We start from the raw sequence: 21,546 nt of genomic DNA on the forward strand, positions 1-21,546 counted from the left end.
CAATCGACTTTCGATTAATGATTGTCTTGCATTAAAATAAATTTACCTAAGAAGAAAGTAACTGAAAAATTGGGTTTTAAGAACGGGATCACTAATCACGTAGTATTCTTCTCTTTTGTTAACAATGTTCACGTGTCTATGAATGCTATTTATGAAATGCAAAAAAAGGAGAAAGACCTAATTAACTAGAAGTTAGCTGTCCATGGCAAACCAACATTATTGACATTTTTAATGTATGTGCGTTTGTGTTATATAACCATTACTCCTTAAAATCTCTTAAGTTTCATTCATATACAACGTAGAACCTAGCATAAATATGTCAGTTGATGTTGCCACAATTCAAATCATAATATGAATAGGAATTAATGATATATAAAACCTTAGCAGAAACACAGAATAGAAAATATAGATCAGATGATTCAAATGAAATGAATGACACAATTGAGGATATTTAAGAGGGAATGTAACTACACCTCTGAGAGCGATTCTGAGTTATATAAGGTCTTCAGTAATCTAATACAATGACGACGTAGATATTCACCACGAATTCTGTACCAACTAATATGACTTAGCCACATAGTCGATGACTTTATTGACTCCTGACATGTCTACTGTCTGTCTAGCCTAACCTATCTCCCAGCTAACTCTCATGCCACCTATCACTGCACATAGGAGGAGCCCGTGATTAGATATGCATAGCACGTGTCTTAAATATCTCAGTTAATAAGGATCTACAATTTCATACGCTAACTTATCGTTTCCATCTAAAATTCTATACCTAACTTCATCATTACTCAGTTAGTGGTTCCAACATATGCGAGCACTGTTTCAAAGACACTTGTGACCAAATACTTAGAACTTGAGCTTGGTTTCTACATTTATAGAGCATCTTTTGCAAACACAAAGCAATATAAGGGAATTAATGCATTGTATACTTGAAAAAGAACTTAGTCATTAAGATAATCATAGGTGTATACAATCCAGCAACAATAAACAAAAAGTATTAGAATGATATTCAAGTTTGAAGAAACTCCACATTGATAATCATGTCAAGAAATATTTATGAAAAAGATAATAGTAAACCTGGAAACAAATTGGTTGATATAAAAAAGAGTAGATACTTACCGAATAATAAACATGTTATACAATAATATTTGTTGATGTTTCTTTATAATAAAATAAACACTTGATTATTATTCCATTTGAAAAATTTACTAAAATCAAATATATCCTTTTTTTTAAAGGGAGTTTTTTATAATCCGGTATCTAGTTCAAGTAATTGAGAAAGCAGTAAAGGATTAAGTAAATATCTCAATGCATCAAGTTTTGTTTATTGCTTAATTTTTTTTTTTTTTGGTAGTTAAGCAATGTTAGAGCATTGTACCAGATGATCAGTGAATATGTAGAGAAAATATCATATTTCCGATTATTTGATGGAATAATAATAATGTGGTGAGTGTGAAATCTGTTCGATTGAAGCAATATATATCGTTAAAATCACAGGGGCCTAGTAACAAATGATTATAATTGAATTTAATATATACAATCTATTGGTTAATGAAAATGAAAATCTATGCATACATTATCTAAGATTGCTGAATTTTCAAGAATTGTACAAAGGGAAAGAGGAGAGATGAAAACAAAAATGCTTTTCTTTGAATATAATATAAAGTTATAATATTGTTAATTCATGAATGACAAAATGGGAACAAAATAACTCACACTCTACACCCCTATGTTTATAGTGTAGTGTTAGAGTTAAATAAATAAATCCGATTACAGAAAATGTATCCACCACTAAGATAAACAGACCTGAATAGTTTTTATAATGCGTCAGTCTGGTCAAACATTGACTTTTTTTTATGTGTTGATGGACTAATAAAATTTATTAGCCAATCAAAAAATAGTATTGGTACGGTTGGTTGGCCTTCAATCTTATTGGTTAAAAATTAAACATCATTGTCTGTAGTGAAAATCGTGTTAGAAAATTTGATAGGCTCATTAAAAATTATTAACTGGCTCTCGGATACAACATCTGAACCAACATCTTCATAATAGCTGACACTATTAGGCCCTTGATTGTACTCGGTAGGATAGCATCATAAATGTTGAGTAGCACAATATATTTTGTTCCAAATTGAATACTCTACTGATGAAAACGTTTTGTACTGAGTATGCGTTGACTTTGTGTTGCAATGAACTACTATCTTATTTATGATGAATACATTGTATTTTTTTGGTAAACGTTCCCTGTAAATATGGCATCTGAGATTATTTCAGTATTTGAATATCAATGTATTCGATATTCTGAAGTTTTTAAATTAAAATGAAGTTTTAAGTGAACGGAAACCATATTACACACCATTGAGTATTTACACAAGTAATCAACATTCAGAAATCCTGATTTATGCAAACCGCTTATAGGATGAACTTACTTACTTACTTACTTACTTACTTACGCCTGTTACTTCCAATGGAGCATAGGCCATCGACCAGCATTCTCCAACCCACTCTGTCCTGCACCTTCTTTTCTAATTTCATCCAATTCTTGTTCATTCTTCTCATGTCTACCTCCATTTCTCGGCATAATGTGTTCTTTGGTCTTCCTCTTCTCCTTTGGCCTTGAGGATCCCATGTGAGGGCTTGTCTTGTGACGCAGTCTGGTGCTGTCCTCAATGTGTTTCCTATCCACTTCCAGTGCTTCTTCTTGATTTTTTCCTCCACTGGGATCTGGTTTATTCTCTCCCACTTACAGGATGAACACAAAAGTAAATAAATAGTACGGATGTAAAAATTAATTTTTTAAAAAATACCGTTTTTGTAGTAAAATATCTAGAAACAACTCATCCTATTCAAAATAGAATTTTTATCAGGGTTACATAATTTTGTACAAAAAAGTACATTTCCGTGGACCAATTATTTGTTATTATAATCATTATATACTGCTTATCTTGTATAGTTAGTAAGCATTAACGTCAAGTGTCAAAGACCATGAAACCTAGTTTTAATATATTGTATTCATCGTCTTTGAGAATTTTTCACATATTGTTACTTATTATTGAGGCTTGTTTTCTTATCAGACAAGCAGTAATATGAAGTGATATTCATTTTTTTGTTTCTTTGGTGGCATAAACTTTTCTAATTTTACAGATTTATCTTACTGGTAAGTCTTAGAATAAAACAACCATTGTTGTTCACAAACAATTATTCTACTACCATATATGCTGATAGAATATCAGTCGGAGGAATCATGAAAAGCTGAAAGAATATTCAGCTCATAGTTTTTCCAAAATTTATTTCAAGTTTTCCAAAGTTTAGAATAGTTGCGGTTATCTTTTACCAAGCCATTAGAAAGTTAGGTCATTAATTGTGTTTTTTTAAAGCTTAAATTTGTGTTTCTATCCTTTCATAATGAATACTGTATTTCATTTATGAATGAGGTATTTTAAGTTGAATTAAATAATTGTATTTAACATTTTTGGGTTTCTCATCCACTGAGTTGATTTGTAGGAAGTCTATCTATCCACTGAAAAGTGGATCAATAAAGTATAAGATTTAGAAGATAATTTGCTTGCTTTTTTGCTCTCTTTGCTAGTGCTCAAATATGATTTTACAAGAGATTGAAAGAGAAAGATTTCAGGTTTTTTTTTATGACAATGATATTTAAATATGGAGCATGATAATGACAAGTTAAAGTGAAACCTTTATTGCTGGGTCACTGGTTCATTCGTTCGTGACTGATGGACAACATAATCTGAATCTAATAGTCTTTTGCATCTTAAATAAAGTTTTTCATGTTTGTTTTTGTGTTGAGTATTACAAGTGTTCAGGTTTACTATATAAAACAGTTCTCTTTAATCACCGATTGGTTTATTCTTTAGTGTTTGTTCATTGGGAGCTTGTCGATAATAATTCGATTTTCATGATTATTTTTTTCTCAAAATCCATAACATTTCAATCAATACATGGGACTAATTGTACAATCTATACATTTAAACACAAAATTAATAATTCCTTCACCATAGAGAATTTTGATGTTGAAGTTTTACACTTTTTGGTTTGATTTATATTATGATTTTGTGTAGCCATCTGCAACTGACACTTATTTATAAGCATGATAAATGAGCACCTGAAACAGTGATTTTCTCTTACGACTCAGTTATTTATTGAAACCATCTACCATATTTTTTAAACAATAACTAATCCCAATTATTTTAATTAATGAATTCGTTCAGTATTTAATTCTTCAAAACTACTTCATCTCTTCTTTAAATTTAAATGCATGGTAATGAATTACTGAATGAAGCCAATTTGTTGTTAGTAGTCAAGATTGAGTAGGCTAAAAATTTTATAGTTCGTTTACCTTGACGTTCATCATCATCATCATCATCATCATCATCATCATCATCATCATCATCATCATCATCGTCGTCGTCGTCGTCGTCGTCGGCGGCGGCGGCGTCAAATTGTACTCGAAAATTCGAGTGGAACTTATCAAGTACATTGTCAGTATTAACCTACTGTGTTAGTGGTTAATGCAAAGCTCTACTATAAATGATCTTTACATTGATTGAGAATGAAAATTTCTTTACCCTCTTCTCAAACATATTTGAAAACAAACAAATCACACATGCCGTGTGACAAGTTTTTTCAAAAATTTTGAAATAATAATTTCTTCGGGTTTATTTTGTAAACTTCTATGTTAAAAATATCTTTAAACTGTAAATCATTGACCGTTATAATATTATTTAGACACTGTTATTTTATATTTAAATTGTTTCTGACACCATATTATTGAAATCGAAGTGAAATCTAGAATATGAATTTCATCTTGTTTTGAAATCTTCGGCTGAATGTATCTTCATCTCCTAGTGTGACAGTTCACATTGAAATTCGAACCGGGTATTTTTCTGTAAAGAGATGATTAACATCAACATTAACGGGAAAGTACAAAGTCTTACAATAAAGTTTTTATACTTGTTCAGAAGATTTATTAAATATTAAGAAAAAACAGAATGATTTAGATCAGCGGTGATTGTCGATCAATATGTGGGCAGTATATTTGGAATAGGGCATAAGTCAGCTAATTCAATACAGAAAATTGTTATATAATGCCTATAAAAACGAAAAACGCTTAGAAGAAGAAATTAAAAAAGAAATAATTAGTCATTGAAATTGCTTGAGGGATAAGAAGGGAGTTTTAAGAATATCAAACAAATAGTGCATTTTAATTCATTAGAAGTAAACAAATTCACAGAAATGCAAAATTTATATTGACCACATACAGAATAATGCATATATATATATATATATATATATATATTCGAAATTATTAACTGATCAATGTTAGACCACCATTGAAAACCTGAAAGCACTGGACGAACATTTCGTTCTAGTTTGGGACTCCTCAGCAAGACACATCTTCACAACCATATACTGATATTTGTGTTCTCATTGGAAAATTGTTCTGATATTGCTTTTTTAAGCGTCAAATAAAGAAAAAAAAACTTATTTACTAACAAAGAACTAATCATAAACAATTTAGTCTTTTTTATGAACGGAAAAATGTTACTTTAGAAGACAATAAACAAAGCAGATTATGGTTAATATTATTATTTATGACCAAGGTCATATTACATCAGAGAGGGAAGGAGAGAGGGAACATAATGTAGACTATTGTCTAATAATTAGAACTCATTTTCATTTCACAATAATAATGATAACTTTAGATATACAACACAACACAACAATATTCAAAATCTTTTACAAGAAACAGTTAGCATTGAAAGTAAATATTTAGTTATATAATTTATTCATTCAATGAATGGAATAAGATACGAATTTTATTATTTATGAACAAAACAGGCTACCAAAAAGTTTGTGAATTTGTCTATTGAGAAAAAGAAACTATTTGTATATGGATCAAATGAATTGCTGAGGCTTATGACAGTGTAAGTTTGATGTGAAACCAGTATGAAATTCGACCACTTACGTTGCCCGTGAACAGTCTGTCGTGATTTTCAATCCATAATGAATTGTCTAAATAATTGTTAAAGACTTCAATGGTTGAAATCATGGGCCAATTGAAGCTAGACCATCATGGAAAACCTGTAAGCACTGGACGGCCGTTTCGTCCTAGTATGGGACTCTTCGGCAGTGCGCATCCACGATCCTGCCCTTCGCGAGATTCGAACCCAGGACCTATCGGTCTCGTACGCGAGCGCTTAACCATTAGACCACTGAGCCGGTACCCAACGGTGTTAGTGTCTAACTTCAAGTAATCCACGAAGAAATAAAATCGTATATATCATCTGTGCACATGATTCATGCACATTATTGGAAAGTTTGTCAGTCAGAAATCGAACTTTTGACGATTTCAATAGCTCCGTTTGAACACTGAAAACAAAGTGATCTATATTTGCTGTAATTTAGAATATAACAGTTGAAATAATTCATTTCGATTAGTAAGAATATTAAACATTTGAGAGATATTCATAGAAATACCTAGTAACCGAAGTGAAATTTGTAAAATGGTTAGTGTTTTTTCACCTTTTTGGTTAAGTTTTTTATTATGTCAAGCCAAGATAAATTGATTTCATAAAACGGAACTTTTCTGCACTGTTGTGAAACATCATTACCCGTTTGTTTTATATTGTTTGTTTGAATCTTCTCATTGATATTTAGGACTGTAATTGATCAGTCTCTTATTGGCACATATGCATCTTGTGTGTAATGCCTCGACATTGTCTTCAGTCACAAGCATTATGGATAGAGATGGATGGTAGCTAGCAGTGGAATGCAGAACAAGCACATATACCAGTAAGAGATGGATCAATTGCCGTCATAAACATTAATGAGAAGATTCAAACAACCAATGCAAAAATTAATTAAATTTTACCCGATTGCACAAGCTAGTGACTATCAGAACTCACTAGCTAAGTGGATAACATGATAGCGTTCGAAGAGAACGGTACTGGATTCGAGTACCGGAGTGAGTGTCAACTCTGGGATGCAGGTATATCCAGCTGATGAGTCCCAAATAAAAGGAAGCGCGCGTCTTGGATTCTACAGCTAGCCACCATCCTTCTTTGCCTATCTTTACCGATTATAAACATTTTTTCTACTATCTAGTGTTATATTTTAAATTCAACTACGCTCCGCAAAGGTTTTGTGGTTTCTCGCTCTGAATAAGTGATTAATTCATAAAGATGTCATCTTTTTTCTAGACAATATGAGCACAAATGTAGAAAATAAGCGACCTATCATAATTAGTAGCAATATAACTTAAGAAATAAGATCATTTTTAATTAGACCGTTATCAGGCCTTGCGCTAATATACATCGATATTTACATCCATAAATTAATCAAGGTAGTTTGTGAGTTCACATGAGCCTGTTTCTTCAATGTACATCCACAAATTCAGTTGCTCCTGCTGATCTACATAACATTGTGTGGACTACGAGGCAACTTAACCAATGAGTAAGTGAATATTTTCCCAAATGGCTTGTAAATATTTAGAAGAAGACAATGGGTAACTCTGTTTTATCACAATTGGTTGACAGCAATCATATGATAGATACAACTAAGTAATCTACCGTATATCTTTGTCATTTACCAACGTAGTTCGGTCTCATATCCTACATATACCAAAGGTCATAAGGATTCGAACCGACAACTCTAGTTTACTTAGCTAGAAGAAGTTTGTGACAATCCTATCCATTCCTTGACCAGATATGAATAATAAACGATTCTATTAATCAACATGATTAATATTTCAATTATTATTAGTATTTTCCACAACCTTTGTTCGTTTGTTTTTCCCCGTCCTCTTTCTCATTTATTCCTTACTTTTTATTATTACCACCATCTTAATTTCCCGTACCTTTCTTAATCTTCAACTTATTTGCTATTTTATAACATTAATTGAAGCTTTTATTATTCTCATCACTTTTAACATACTTGTTATCGCATTATCAATCTGTACCGTTTATTTATTGTGTTTAGCTATATCATCTATTTCGTTGTTATGACTAACTTAAGAACAATCTTCATTGGTTTAGTATTTTCATTTATGCGTATAAATATTAATGTAGATTAATTTAGATGGTGGTCAGGGGTAGTTGACAGGATACCCTGGACCCGGGTTTCGTGCTACTTGGCACTCGTCAGCTAGGTCGCGGCTCGGATATCTCAGTAGTAACGTCTCTGACTGTGAAGCTGGGTGACACGAGATCGAATCCGCCAGGGAGCGCCAGTTCCCTCAAGATCATAGGTACACCTTGCTGACGAGTGCCAAGTAGAACGAAACCCGGGTCCAGGGTTTCCTGTCGACTACCTCCAACCACCATCTAAATCTCAATATATAGTGCCCGCAGTGTCGAGTCACCTAGACTGGTGGCTATATTGCAACATAATCGATAGCATTAGATCTGCACTAATAAGGACTAGGCACGCATGACATTGATCACCACCCAGTGATCAATCAATTGTGAATGTATATTAGAATAAAGAGGTTGATAAAGATCTAATTGAAAACGGTACTTTTCGATTATCCGTGTTGTTCTAATTTACAATATGAGAGTTTTAAATATTCTATTAGAATTCGCCTACAATTGAACAAAAAAAATCAGCCAGATCTGTCAATGAACTTGGTATTTTCTATTGTTGTAGAAATAGTGACAGCACACTTACTGAAATTTATACTGGTGTTATTGTCTGGCAACATATTTGAAGCTTTATGATGAAATTATCCATACAACTAAGAAAATATAGCATTTCTTTTAGTTATCTCATGAGATACAGATCTTTCAAGCCATGTTGTCTACACAAATTGACTTATCTTTATTAATTCTTACTGTAGCTAAGATCGTTATTTATTACCTGAATAAACTTAACTGAATCCTTTTTTTGTATTCTAGATGTCATTACCAAGGTTTGACTTGATAATTGAGGATTGGGTAGATTATAATTAATAAAAATAATATATTTGTAATATCCTAATAAGTAGAAAGATTAGTTTTGTATTATCTAAACTTGGGTTAATTTAATATGTTTATTTATTCTCTGAAGGAGTGGCTTACACTGAGCCATGGAACGTCAGAAAATTAAAGAAAATTTAATTTTTCTACTCATTGGGATATTACGAACATATTTTTATATGTATTTCTCAATAGCAATCAGAAACGACCTGATTGGAGTCAGATATAAGACCGCTAAATTGGTGAACCCGACGACGAACCTAATGCGGCAAGCTATGTCGATGAAGAAAACTCTGCACTCTATACTTTCGACGAACAAACTCAACGAAGCCAGCTCAATCTCAAATCAGACGCACTCAGTAAAGCCTATGCAGCTCGACATAGGACCAGCCACTACAATATTACTTTTGTTGTATTCTGTTTAACATTCAAGAGGTTGAACGAAACAATTGTTCAGTGTTATGTAGTTCTTAATAGTTCATGGAAGAATATCAATTTATAGTTATTAATTCTTTCGTATAGGAAATTATTCAAGAGAAATGATATCTTATTCATGATAGAAAATGTGCATTTCTTTCGGTTCTATTTTAGATGGATTCTATTAAACTACACACCTTTTTCGCTATTATTCTACCTAAGGTCATCATTCGTTTGAATGAATATGATGGATGAAATCTAGACAACCTTTATAAGATAATAAAGGGATTGAAAAATAGTTAAATAACCAGACAACCTTGATTCACGTATTAAACACTAAAGTACACAAAAGTGAATTTATAAATTTTAACCCGACCATTGTCGTCTCATTCAATGTCAATTATAAAACAAAATGTGTTTTTTTTATAAATTAAGCTTGGAAGTTCAAGTATAACAATTGATGAATGACATTGATTACAGTAAAGGTTGTGAAGTGAATACAATGTAAAGCATGGAAAATCAAAATTTTAGACATTTACCCATTTTTAACTGGATAGTAGTAATAATGTTGATTGATAAATTGATATCTCTCACTCTTTCTTCCGGTGATCGACTGGATCATGAAGACGTCAACATCTGAAGGGAACCATGGGATACAGTGGACAACTAGGATGCAGTTGGACGATCTAGACTTCGCAGATGATCTCTGTCTTCTATCACACACGCAACAACAAATGCAGGAGAAGACGACCAGTGTAGCAGCAGTAGGTCTCAACATACACAAAGGGAAAAGCAAGGTTCTCCGATACAACACAACATGCACCAATTGAGTCACACTTAACAGAGAAGCTTTGGAAGATGCAAAAATCATTATTGATCAATAAGGTGGATCTGATGCAGATGGGAAGACGAGGATCGGCAAATCAAGGGTCGGATTCCTACAATTGAAGAATATCTGGAACTCAAAACAACTGTTTGTCAACCAACGCCAAGGTCAGGATTTTCAATACAAATTTCAGAACGGTTCTACTGTATGTAGCAGAAACTTGGATAACTACGAAGGCCATCATCCAGAAGATACAAGTGTTTTTTAACAATTGTCTACGCAAAACAATTCGGATCCGTTGGCCAGACACTATTAGTAACAACCTACTGTTGGAGAGAACAAACCAGATCCCAGTGGAGGAAGAAATCAGGGAGAAACGCTGGAAGTGGATAGAACACACATTGAGGAAGGCACCAGACTGTGTCGCAAGGCAAGCCCTCACATGGAATCCTCAAGGCCAAAGGAAGAGAGGAAGACCAAAGAACGCATTACGCCGAAAAATGGAGATAGACATGAGAAAAATGAACAACAATTGGGTGGAACTGGAAAGGAAGGTCCAGGACAGAGTGGGTTGGAGAATGCTGGTCGGCGGCCTATACTCCATTGGGAGTAACAGGCGTAAGTAATTAAACAATAAACGGATATATTTTTTCATTCCAACAAATACAATGTTTTTTATACCTTGAATTAAAGAGGGAAGCCAAATTTGAAAATAATGAACATTACACAAAAAATAGCAATAAATGAAGCAAATGTCATCATTACTAAAAATAACCGTTTGTCTCTTTGTCTTGCTTTAAGTCTTAGGTTAATAAATTATCTTATACGTTTCATTACACGAATTCATTTTTTCTTCTCGAATAACACTGCTTACCCCCGATGTTTCCTATCATTTATCACATTTGTTTTGATAATTTAACTTCACTGTAGTGTAGTGGCATTGGACCATAACCATACAATCTTCAAAGCTGAACACAAGACTACTCAGAAAATAGATATTCAATATTTAACACGGAGAAATACTTAACAATGGAGAAGGCGCGAAGAATGAATTGAATGGACTGGAGTTGATCGAGTGGCATGGCTCGGCCATGCAGGCATGGTCTCTGCTGAATGTTACCTTATATCTTCTATTCATATTAAATATATTGTTCTTTCACTAGCCTAATCTTGTTCTACATCATGTATTGGTAATTGATGCGATACAGTGGGTTGGTGTAGTCGATGGTGTGACTTCCACGTAAGATCTTATAGATTAGACAGTTATATCATGACAAATCTACAAATTTAGGATTAGGTCTATTATTAGAGCAGTACTAATAACATAGTAGACCATAATTCTACAGTAGTAACATGTAGTAACTTGAATTGATGCACCTAATTAAAGTTTCATATTGCCAATGGTTGACTGAAAAGTGAGCAGTCTGAGACGTTTTCTAGGTAGATAAAAAAAATCAACTACATAAAATATCATTTGGATAAACTATATTATTTGTTTTCAGTATGGGGTTGTGATGATTGCTGAATTTAATTGAAATCATGAACCGATCTAAGTTAAACTACCACTAAAAAACTGAGAGCATTACATGCCCATCCCATCTCAGTTTAGGACTTCTCAACAATGTGCATCCATAACACTTCAAACGGGAATTGAACCCAAGATTTTCGATCTCGTGCACGAACAGTTAGTCTCCGAACAACTGAGCCTCAATCTAACACTGTTAATATCTGACTTCAATCCATCCACAATACTGTACAATCGTCTTCCTTTTTTTTTCGCCTTACACATGATACAAATTAACTCCACTGGTCATAAAACTTCTCAATATATGATTTATTATTTGTTATAGAATATAATTCGAAAGTCGAATTGTGTATGATAAATTTTTTTTAAAAAAAATCACAACTGATTGAAATTGATTTGAGCTAATTTATTGATTTTAATTTCTCAGACATATTTATATGCATAGTTCAAAATTTAAAAAAAAATCAATAAATAGAAGAAGTACGTTGAGCACATTATTCATTTAATCAACATGAGATCATCATTCAAATAATAAATCTATTTTATTATCGATCAATAAAAAATTGTTTTTTTTTAAAATTAAAAAGAGATAATTATACTTAGTAGATTGACATGTTATAGTAAAAATATATGATTTTTTGATTGAGATCATGAACCGACTGATGTTAGATCACCACCTTTGGAAATCTGGAAGTACTGGACGGCCGTTTCGTACTATTGTAGGACTCCTCAGCCGTGACCAGTGGAGCTAATCCATGTCGAGTAGAGGTAGGTATCTACCTCAGTACAATGGAAGTTGGTCGCGTGATTTCGTAGATTAGTTGATGTTAGACACTATCACCATTGGATGCCGGCTCAATGGTCCAGTTGGTTAAGCGTTTGCGCGCGAGACCGAAGGCCCTGGGTTCGAATCTCGCGAACGGGATCGTGGATGCGCACTGCTGAGAAGTCCCACGATAGGACGAAACGGGCGTCTAGTGCTTCCAGGTTTCTAAAGGTGGCGGTCTAACATCAATCGATTCATAATCTCAATCAAAAACCTAATAATCTCCACAACCCCTATTCTAGAAATATAATTGTTTGACAATATCAATGACTATAATAGTAAATTACTTACTTCATTACGTCTATTACCTCTCATTGTGGTGAATAGGGCGCTCACTAATATTCTCCATCCAACATTGTCATGGACAATACTTTACGGTTCTTTCCAGCTATCATTCATCTTATTCATATCTACTTCCAATTCTCGATGCTGTGTATTCTTTTACCTTGCTCATTTTTTTCTTTTTAATTTCTATTCACGATTCCAAGTTAGCGATTGCTTCGAGATACAGTTTGATGATTTCCACAATGTATGTTCTATCCGCTTCCAGCATCTTCCTAATTTGCTCTTCAGCTTGAAGTTGGTTTATTCTGTTCCATAATAGCTTGTTACTGATTGTATCCAGCCGACGGATATTGAATATTTTGAGTAGACAATTGTTTATAAATACTTGTAACTTTTTGATGATAGTTGATAATAGTTAGCAATAATAATAATAAAGAAATATCTATCTATCTCTTATGTTGATCTCATAGTGATTGAAATCGTGTCATATAGCAATAACCTAAAAAAAGATCTAGGTTTTCAATGACAAACTAACTAGTATGCAGAACATTATAGACGGTATATACTCTAATATGATATCAACTTTTGAAAAAGTCAATTAGAATAGCGCTTTTCAATGGATATTTTCGTTAAATATTTTCAGTATGATCTTATTATTAATTCATTATGACTGTTTCAATAGGGCGGTTTAAATACATTGAGAGAGTTCATTAATGACTAACTGAGCTATTTTTTAAATGTATCACAGTCTTCCAGCGGAGGAAGAAATCAGGAAGAAGCACTGGAAGTGGATCGGACACACATTGAGGAAAGCAGCCAACTGCGTCACAAGACAAGCCCCCATATGGAATCCTCAAGGCCAAAGGAGGAGAGGAAGACCAAAAAACACATTACGCCGAGAAATGGAGATAGACATGGGGAAAATGAACAAGAATTGGAATGAATTAGAAAGGAAGGTCCAGGACAGAGTGGGTTGACGAATGCTGGTCGGCGGCCTATGCTCCATTGGAAGTAACAGGCGTAAGTAAGTGAGTCTTTTTTGATTGAATCTTGAGAGAATTCGCATGTTATGTTATTCTGAAGTATTAATATAGCACTACTTCCTAAAATATACATTGTCTCCATGGTCGTTAAATAATTTTTTATATTACTTATCAGTAAGTTTTCTTTTATCATCAACACTTGTTTAGATGCATTTATTTGACGAGTCATAAATAAGACGAAGTTTCCTAGATCCCACTGCTAACCCTAAACCACTTATATCAAGATAATCAATCTAAGATGAGCATATACCAGCAAGGACTGATCAATTACTACAGTCCGACAATATAAACAACGGGAACATACAAATCTATGTTTATTCCTTTGATAAATTAATAATCCCATTTATTAATAATTTAATCTCAGTCGTTCATGAATAAGACAGTTAAAGTTTCCGTTCTCATAATAATCAAATTAATTGTCAATATATAATTCAGTATACTTTTCACTATTGATGATGAAATATCATTGTAGAAAAAAAGAAAATGTAGAATAAGCTCGCTCTCAGTTAAATATATTAATACATATAGATCATTTTGATAGGATTCAGTTCTCCTAGCTGGATGGTTTAATTACCCAGCTTTCATTGTTACTCTGGATAATATCTTCAAGGAGTACATAAATCAAATGGAAATCTGGCAGTCTGTAGATAAATACAGATTCTATACGTATACACAGCAAAGTATTTCTGTATTCATTTGATTCAGGCTACCAACTACAGGTTTATTTATATCATTTGTATCTTCCTCCATTTCGGAGTCCAGATACATTATTGTTTGAAAATTAAAATTTCTCTGCAAACATCTGCTTTTCACTCATGTTATAAAAACAGTTGTAAGCAGAAATTCTCGGGTCAGAATTTAAGATGGATGTGGTCACAATAAGAAAACTTTTAAGATCCTACCACACAGAACACCCAATAATAAATAAGTACATCAAAATAAACGCAGGCTCTCGATGAATAGGTGAGGTGGTAAACAATCACAAGGTCGTACAGTGACCGAACCTGAGAAGAAGACATTCAAAATGTATAGATAATGGTAGCACAGTTATGGCCAATACCTAATCATATTTCCTATTGACAAAGAGTATGGAATTTTATTAGGTCACTTTTCTGAAAGTTTGTGTTCATGATGTTGTTATAACTTTTCGTTTGAATGCTTATTGTTTTGGCTCTTTTAAAGCTACTTTTTGTATCTGGTCGTCGCTGACTGTTATGTCGGAAAGGCTTATCACTTATACTCGGAACGAGGGACTTCTGCAATTCCCACGACGCGGAAGTAAGAACACAAATACTTGTATAAGTGATGATTTATTAACCCCAAAACACGACGATGACGACGTCGATTCTAGTAGAAAATACACTCATTTATATATTGATTGTACACCCATACACACATATATGAAAAATACTTGGAGTTATAACAAACCACATACTGAGCATAGTTCATGTCAATGGAATACAAGAATATCGTACGTTATACAGAATAAAATATCATAAGAGAAAAGAAAACGAACACTACATTGAGTAATCATTATATTGAATCAAAATGGAAGTAATTTTGAACTAAACTCATAGTGAATAAATCAATCAAAAATTGACTTTTCTTTTTATCATATCAGATGTAGATTCAGAAAAACAATGACAGCTCTAAGAGAAGACTATCTAGATCAAGCAACATGGTTTCAAATTTCTCCTTCTGGGTTACAGATCTCTACGTTATTTTCATTATATGGTGAGAGCATCTTGAATAAAATAAACATGGGGATCGCTAGAGTTCCACATTAAAGCGATCTATTTATTAATTACTTTTTGATCCTCAATGGTTGTCTAAATAAGACCAGTCTGTGATGAAAACTCAATAATCTTCACAAAATTCTCATAATAGAAAAAATCATTTAGAGCTTCGTCATTAATTTATTAGAAATCAGCGTAAATCTATGATCGAGATCATGAATCGATCAATGTTAGACCAACATTAAAAACCTAAAAGCGCCGAACAGTTGTTTTGTCCTGGTAATGGACTTAGAAGTGCATATTCATGAACTTGCACGTGGGATTAGAACCCCTAACCAGTGGAGTTTAGTCGTGTATGGTTTGAGACAGTTAATTACTAAGGATAATAAAGGACGGTCACGCAATATCGTGGATTGATCTAAGTTACACCGGCTCAGTTGTCCAAAGGTTAAGGGTTCGCGCGCAAGACCAAAAGTTCTGGTTTCTACTTCAGAATTTGGAGTCATGGATAGGGACTGTCGAGAAGTTCCACATAAGGAAGAAACGGCCGTTCAGTGCTTCCAGAATTTCAAGGGTGATCTAACATTGATCCATTCATGATCTTCATTAAAACTCAACAATCACAACAACCTTATACTGAAAATTTATGGTAGTTGAAAAAGTAGGACTATCCTTTGTGTTTTATTATTTATTTATTTAAACACATATACACTGGTACAATGAGGCACTAAATTATTATTATTATTATTATTATTATCATTATTATTATTATTATTATTAGCTTCATTCAATATTATATTTTTGGTAAAATAAAGAATTCTCAGCGCGAAGTATTTCAACGAGTTTCCGTTTCTGACGTCTTGATCGATCCTGATGATAAATATTGAGTGATCGCCAGTTAGATGTTAGCAGTCCAGTAAATGAACATCTGAATAATGTATATTCTTTTCGCTGCATATTGCCAACAACCACATTATCTCTTACTGGGCTTTTTGTAACTTTGACAACGAAACGTTGTACACTTTTCAGAAACGCACTAGAATAGGTTATGAGATTAATAAACATAATGATATATTAAAACAAACAAAAATAGATAACTTGTTGTAATATCTAGGTGGCAGGAATAGGTAGCTCAGATGCTCAAGCAGGCCGCCAGTTATGTTATACGTGCCACATAAATTTCGATTTGTGTGAGGGCTGGGACACTGCCTGGGTTCCCAAACCGAAGCAAGTGATTCTCTTAGGCGGCCACACCCCGAGCCTTCAACCTAAAGGTTTGATCCACAAGGCAGTGGGGCAGCGTAAGGCAATGCAGTACCATGGTTGCCAGTGACCAATAATTGGTTCATACGCCATTTGTTCCTTCAGGATACTGGAGCCCATGTGCATCATCGGTTGGTATTCAGGGTTTTTCAACTCCCATAAGTGGATCCTCCATTCATTCCCCCATTATTCTTGAATGTATTATTCACCAGAACCGACAGAGGAAAACTGGAAACTCAGAGATCCTCCATAATCACCAACCCGATTAAAGCGCTGGATATTCGCTTTTCATCCTCTCAATTTCGTAAACAACAACACCCCCACCCTCACCGCGGGGAGTAGGACTTCCCTGTCAGTGGTTGTATGCACGTGGTCATGTGAGAGCATTTCGAGAGAGAGAGAGCTGACTCTCTACACTCTCAGCCGTACCAAGGCATTTATTTGTTGATCTCGGTGTTTAATTTTCTTTTATTCATTCATTTTACTTAAAATAAATTTGAAAACAAGTTTATGAGTTAATTGGAGAATAAAAGAAACACAAAAAAAGTAGTGAGATATCAAGAAGTTTCTTTCTCAATATCATTTTATGTATTAAAAATAAATAAATAAAATATTACTACAATGTTGCATAGTGATTAAAAATATACCTAAATACGTATACAGTTTACTTCTTTTTTTCTTCTTTATTATAATTAAGATTTTAAAAGTACATAGAATGAATTAATAATAGTAATAAGTAGAAAGAATGTTTTGTATTGTCTCCTTTCGTCATTAATTAATTAAATAAATCCTTTATAAACAAACAAAAAAAGAGTTCATAATTACTTAGACATATCTACAGTCGTCCTTCTTTGTTGTTGAACTTTTACACTTATTAAGATTCACAATTAATTTCTATGAAGAAAAGACTTTCAATTCACAATTCATACGTTCCTGTAAAAAAAGAACAAATCACTTGCAATTCACTTGGTATTCTTTGTTTGAATCTTATAATTGATGTTAAGGACTGAAATTGATCAGTCTGTTATTGGCATATGTGAATATTATCAGAAGGGGTTTTGTGGAGATTTTAGAAATTTCACTGATTGAAATCATGAGTCAATTGAAGCTAGACCACCATGGAAAACCTGAAAGCACTAGATCTCACTGAAGAAAATGGTGTACAGTGGCGCAACTTCGTGGATTGGTTTAAGTTAGGCATTAACACCGTCAGATCCCGGCTCAGTGGTCTAGTTGGTCAAGCGCCTGGCGCGAGACTGATAGGTACCGGGTTCGAATTTCGCAGGGTGCGGGATCGTGGATGCGCATTGCTGAGGAGTCCCGTACTAGGACGAAACGACCTTCCAGTGCTTCCAGGTTTTCCATGGTGGTGTAGCTTCAATTGACTCATGATTTCAATCAGTGAAATTTGTGAATATTGCCTCGATATAACTTTTATTCGCTACCATTATATGTAAACATGGATAGTGGCTAGCAGTGAATTAAGGCTATATCGAGGCAATACGCACAGTATGCATATATGCCAATAACAGATTGATCAATTGCAGTCCAAAACATCAACGGGAATATTTAAACAAACATTACCAAGTGAATTTAAACTTCACTCCATTGCACAAGCTGGTGGATATAAGGACTCAGTAGCCAAGTGGATAACGCGATGGTGTTTGAAGCGAACAGTACTGAGTTCGAATCCCAGAGTGAACTTCGACTCAGATGCACGTACATCCTGCTGATGAGTTTCAAGTAGGACGAAGTGATGCGCGTTCTGGATTCCACTGCTAACCACCATCCATCTTTGCATGAAATCACTTTATTATTTGAAGTAACTTAGACTATAAATGCAAATACATTAAGCTAATATTTGAGGATTGACAGAAGTAGCAATTTAAATTAGATCTTTTCCTTTAAAACGATTTTTTTTTTTAAAAAACAACTATCTTTTGTAATCACTGATGAAAACCAATATGTATAATTATTAAACTGTAGTATTTGTAGCTCTTTATCAATAGTAAAGTTGTCTAACTTTAAATCTACTCTCTATATGAATTACTTTGCAAGTAAATTTTCAAAACTCTAGAATAATTTGTCATAATCCATTTGTATTATAAAATCACTTTCATCTTCCGTAGACTATGTCGAAAATTAACTCTTCTTTGAAACTGATCGAAAACTGCTTACACAAGTGACTATATCTCACTCCGCTATTGAAATAATAAGAATATTAAACGTTTGATTACTTATTATTGAGTACATTTATTAAGTTTTCATATGTCATTATACTTTACCCTTATACTATACCTGGATAATTTGATTTGTTTAAATAAAATCTATTCGAATCAATAAGCGAATATAAAACGATAGACTTATCACAGTAATTATAGTTATTGTTCCGTGCTCTCTTATTACAAACTATTATAAGTGCCATGTAAAAGCACTGAAGTCGTCTTTCGGTACACGTTTTGTTCACAAATATGACGTCTCAATCCTTCTGCAGGGAAAATATTGGTTCCCGACTGCTGTGTCACAACATTACAATCTCTGAATCAAACGCCACTTAGGAACAATTCATGAAACATATCTCCTAAACAATCTATCTTAATATCTCTGTCCTTTACATGCTGAATTTCTCAAGGTATTATAAATAGGAAACAACATGAAGTCTACACGTTTGATACTGAAGTGAACATAGAAGATCAACAAAAGTTCTAGTGTTGTGTCATTTATGTATCCTACATTGTCTTTATTGGAATACCTGATCCTCTTAAAAAGTTTTTTTTCAAAGCACTGACTCGATAAACAATCCTCAGTATTTTGTATATCTATTGAGAGATTTCCAATTTTTTTACTGCATACTGTTTTAGCTTATTTCATATATTTCATAATTAGAAGCTCCAACTTCTACTGATAATGTAGGTGAATATAATTAAAGTTTTTATTACTGATTAGAGGCAATTTTTATCATCGATAAATGAGGAGGACCTGATGCACACGTAAAGTCATGGACCAGAAAAACAAGGACAGCATTCCTACAGTTGAAGAATATATGGGACTCAAAACTACTGTCTGTCAGCCAACATCCAACTCTGAATCTTCAATACGAACGTTAAAACAGCCATTTTTACTGTACGGAACTGAAACTTGTAGAACTACTACAACCCTCATCAAAAAAGGTACAAGTATTGATAAATAATTGTCTACTCAAGATATTCAGTATCTGTTGGCTGGATACAATCAGTAACAAGCTATTATGGAACAGAATAAACCAACTTCAAGCTGAAGAGCAAATTAGGAAGATGCTGGAAGCGGATAGAACATACATTGTGGAAATCATCAAACTGTATCTCGAAGCAATCGCTAACTTGGAATCGTGAATAGAAATTAAAAAGAAAAAAATGAGCAAGGTAAAAGAATACACAGCATCGAGAATTGGAAGTAGATATGAATAAGATGAATGATAGCTGGAAAGAACCGTAAAGTATTGTCCATGACAATGTTGGATGGAGAATGTTAGTGAGCGGCATATGCTCCTCGACAAGGGGTAACAGGGGTAATTAAATAAGTAAGTAAAAAGTAATTTTACTTAAGACAATGCACTCAAAGTAACTTTGAAAATTGAGGCCCCGTTCGAAAGAAAAATAAGACAATTAAAAACTTTGTGATGATTAATTTAGTATCTTTATAGATTAAACCATGAAAGGAATTTCTATTGTGCTAATGTATTATTTCAATATCAAACAATCAAGAAAAAATCATTATGAAGATTAATGTTAATTGATGAATATTGATTTGATTGAACTAACAGAACAATCAATTGATTGATGATTATCGTTGTGAAACCTCGAAGACCTACATCACACTTCAGTAATATTATTTTAGTGATCAAGAATATTAAAAGTAAAAATCATTGAACAACTGAATTAACCGTAATGTAGTGAATTAAAACTATCACTTTTATTAGAAAAATAAACTTAGCTTAAATAGTTATCAATCACATTTATCATTATGAAAAAAATATTTATTCAAAGCATGAAACACGGTACATATTGGACGACTATTGATGTCAGATATTTAGTTACAATGTTGTCTAACTTATAAAAAGTAATTTCAATGTTTAAGATCATGAGTCAGTTGAAGCTAGACAATCATGGAAAACCTGGAAGCACTTGACGGCCGTTTCGTTCTATTGTGGAACCCCTCAGCAGTGCGAATCCACGACCTCTCCCCCTGTGAGATTCGAACCCAGGACCTACTGGGCTCAGCGGTCTAGTGGTTAAGTGTTCGCGCGTGAAGTTGATAGGTCCTGAGTTCGAATCTCGCAGGGGGCGAGGTCGCGGATGCGCACTGCTGAGGGGTCCCACAATAGGACGAAACGGCCGTCAAGTGCTTCCAGGTTTTCCACGATGGTTGAGCTTCAACTGACTCATGATCTTAACCATTGAAATTACTATAATATCTACAAAACCCATCTGTTATAAAAAGTATTAGATAATTTCTAAGTGAAAGTTGCATTTTCAAGAAATCCTTTGATTATAATATCTATTCATGAAGATTAGATTTATTACTGTGCTCAAATGTGTACATGAACACATATTTTGTTTCATAATCTAGTAAATTATATTCTTTCACTTATAGTAAGTCTCCTACAAA

General features: G+C 33.5%; 1 protein-coding gene across 1 annotated transcript in view; it reads right to left on the reverse strand.

Annotated features, from left to right (window-relative positions):
* The window catches only part of MS3_00006115 (uncharacterized protein), a 34,660-nt gene extending 32,844 nt beyond the window's left edge, over window positions 1-1,816 (reverse strand). The window contains exon 1 of the mRNA XM_035731334.2: window positions 1,126-1,816. Within this exon, the coding sequence (XP_035587343.2) occupies window positions 1,126-1,139 (14 nt within the window). The 5' untranslated portion in view covers window positions 1,140-1,816. The remainder of the gene's footprint in view (window positions 1-1,125) is intronic.
* Window positions 1,817-21,546: the final 19,730 nt, after the last annotated feature.

This window comes from Schistosoma haematobium, chromosome 2 (assembly GCF_000699445.3).
Source record: "Schistosoma haematobium chromosome 2, whole genome shotgun sequence".
Taxonomy (NCBI): Eukaryota; Metazoa; Platyhelminthes; class Trematoda; order Strigeidida; family Schistosomatidae; genus Schistosoma; species Schistosoma haematobium.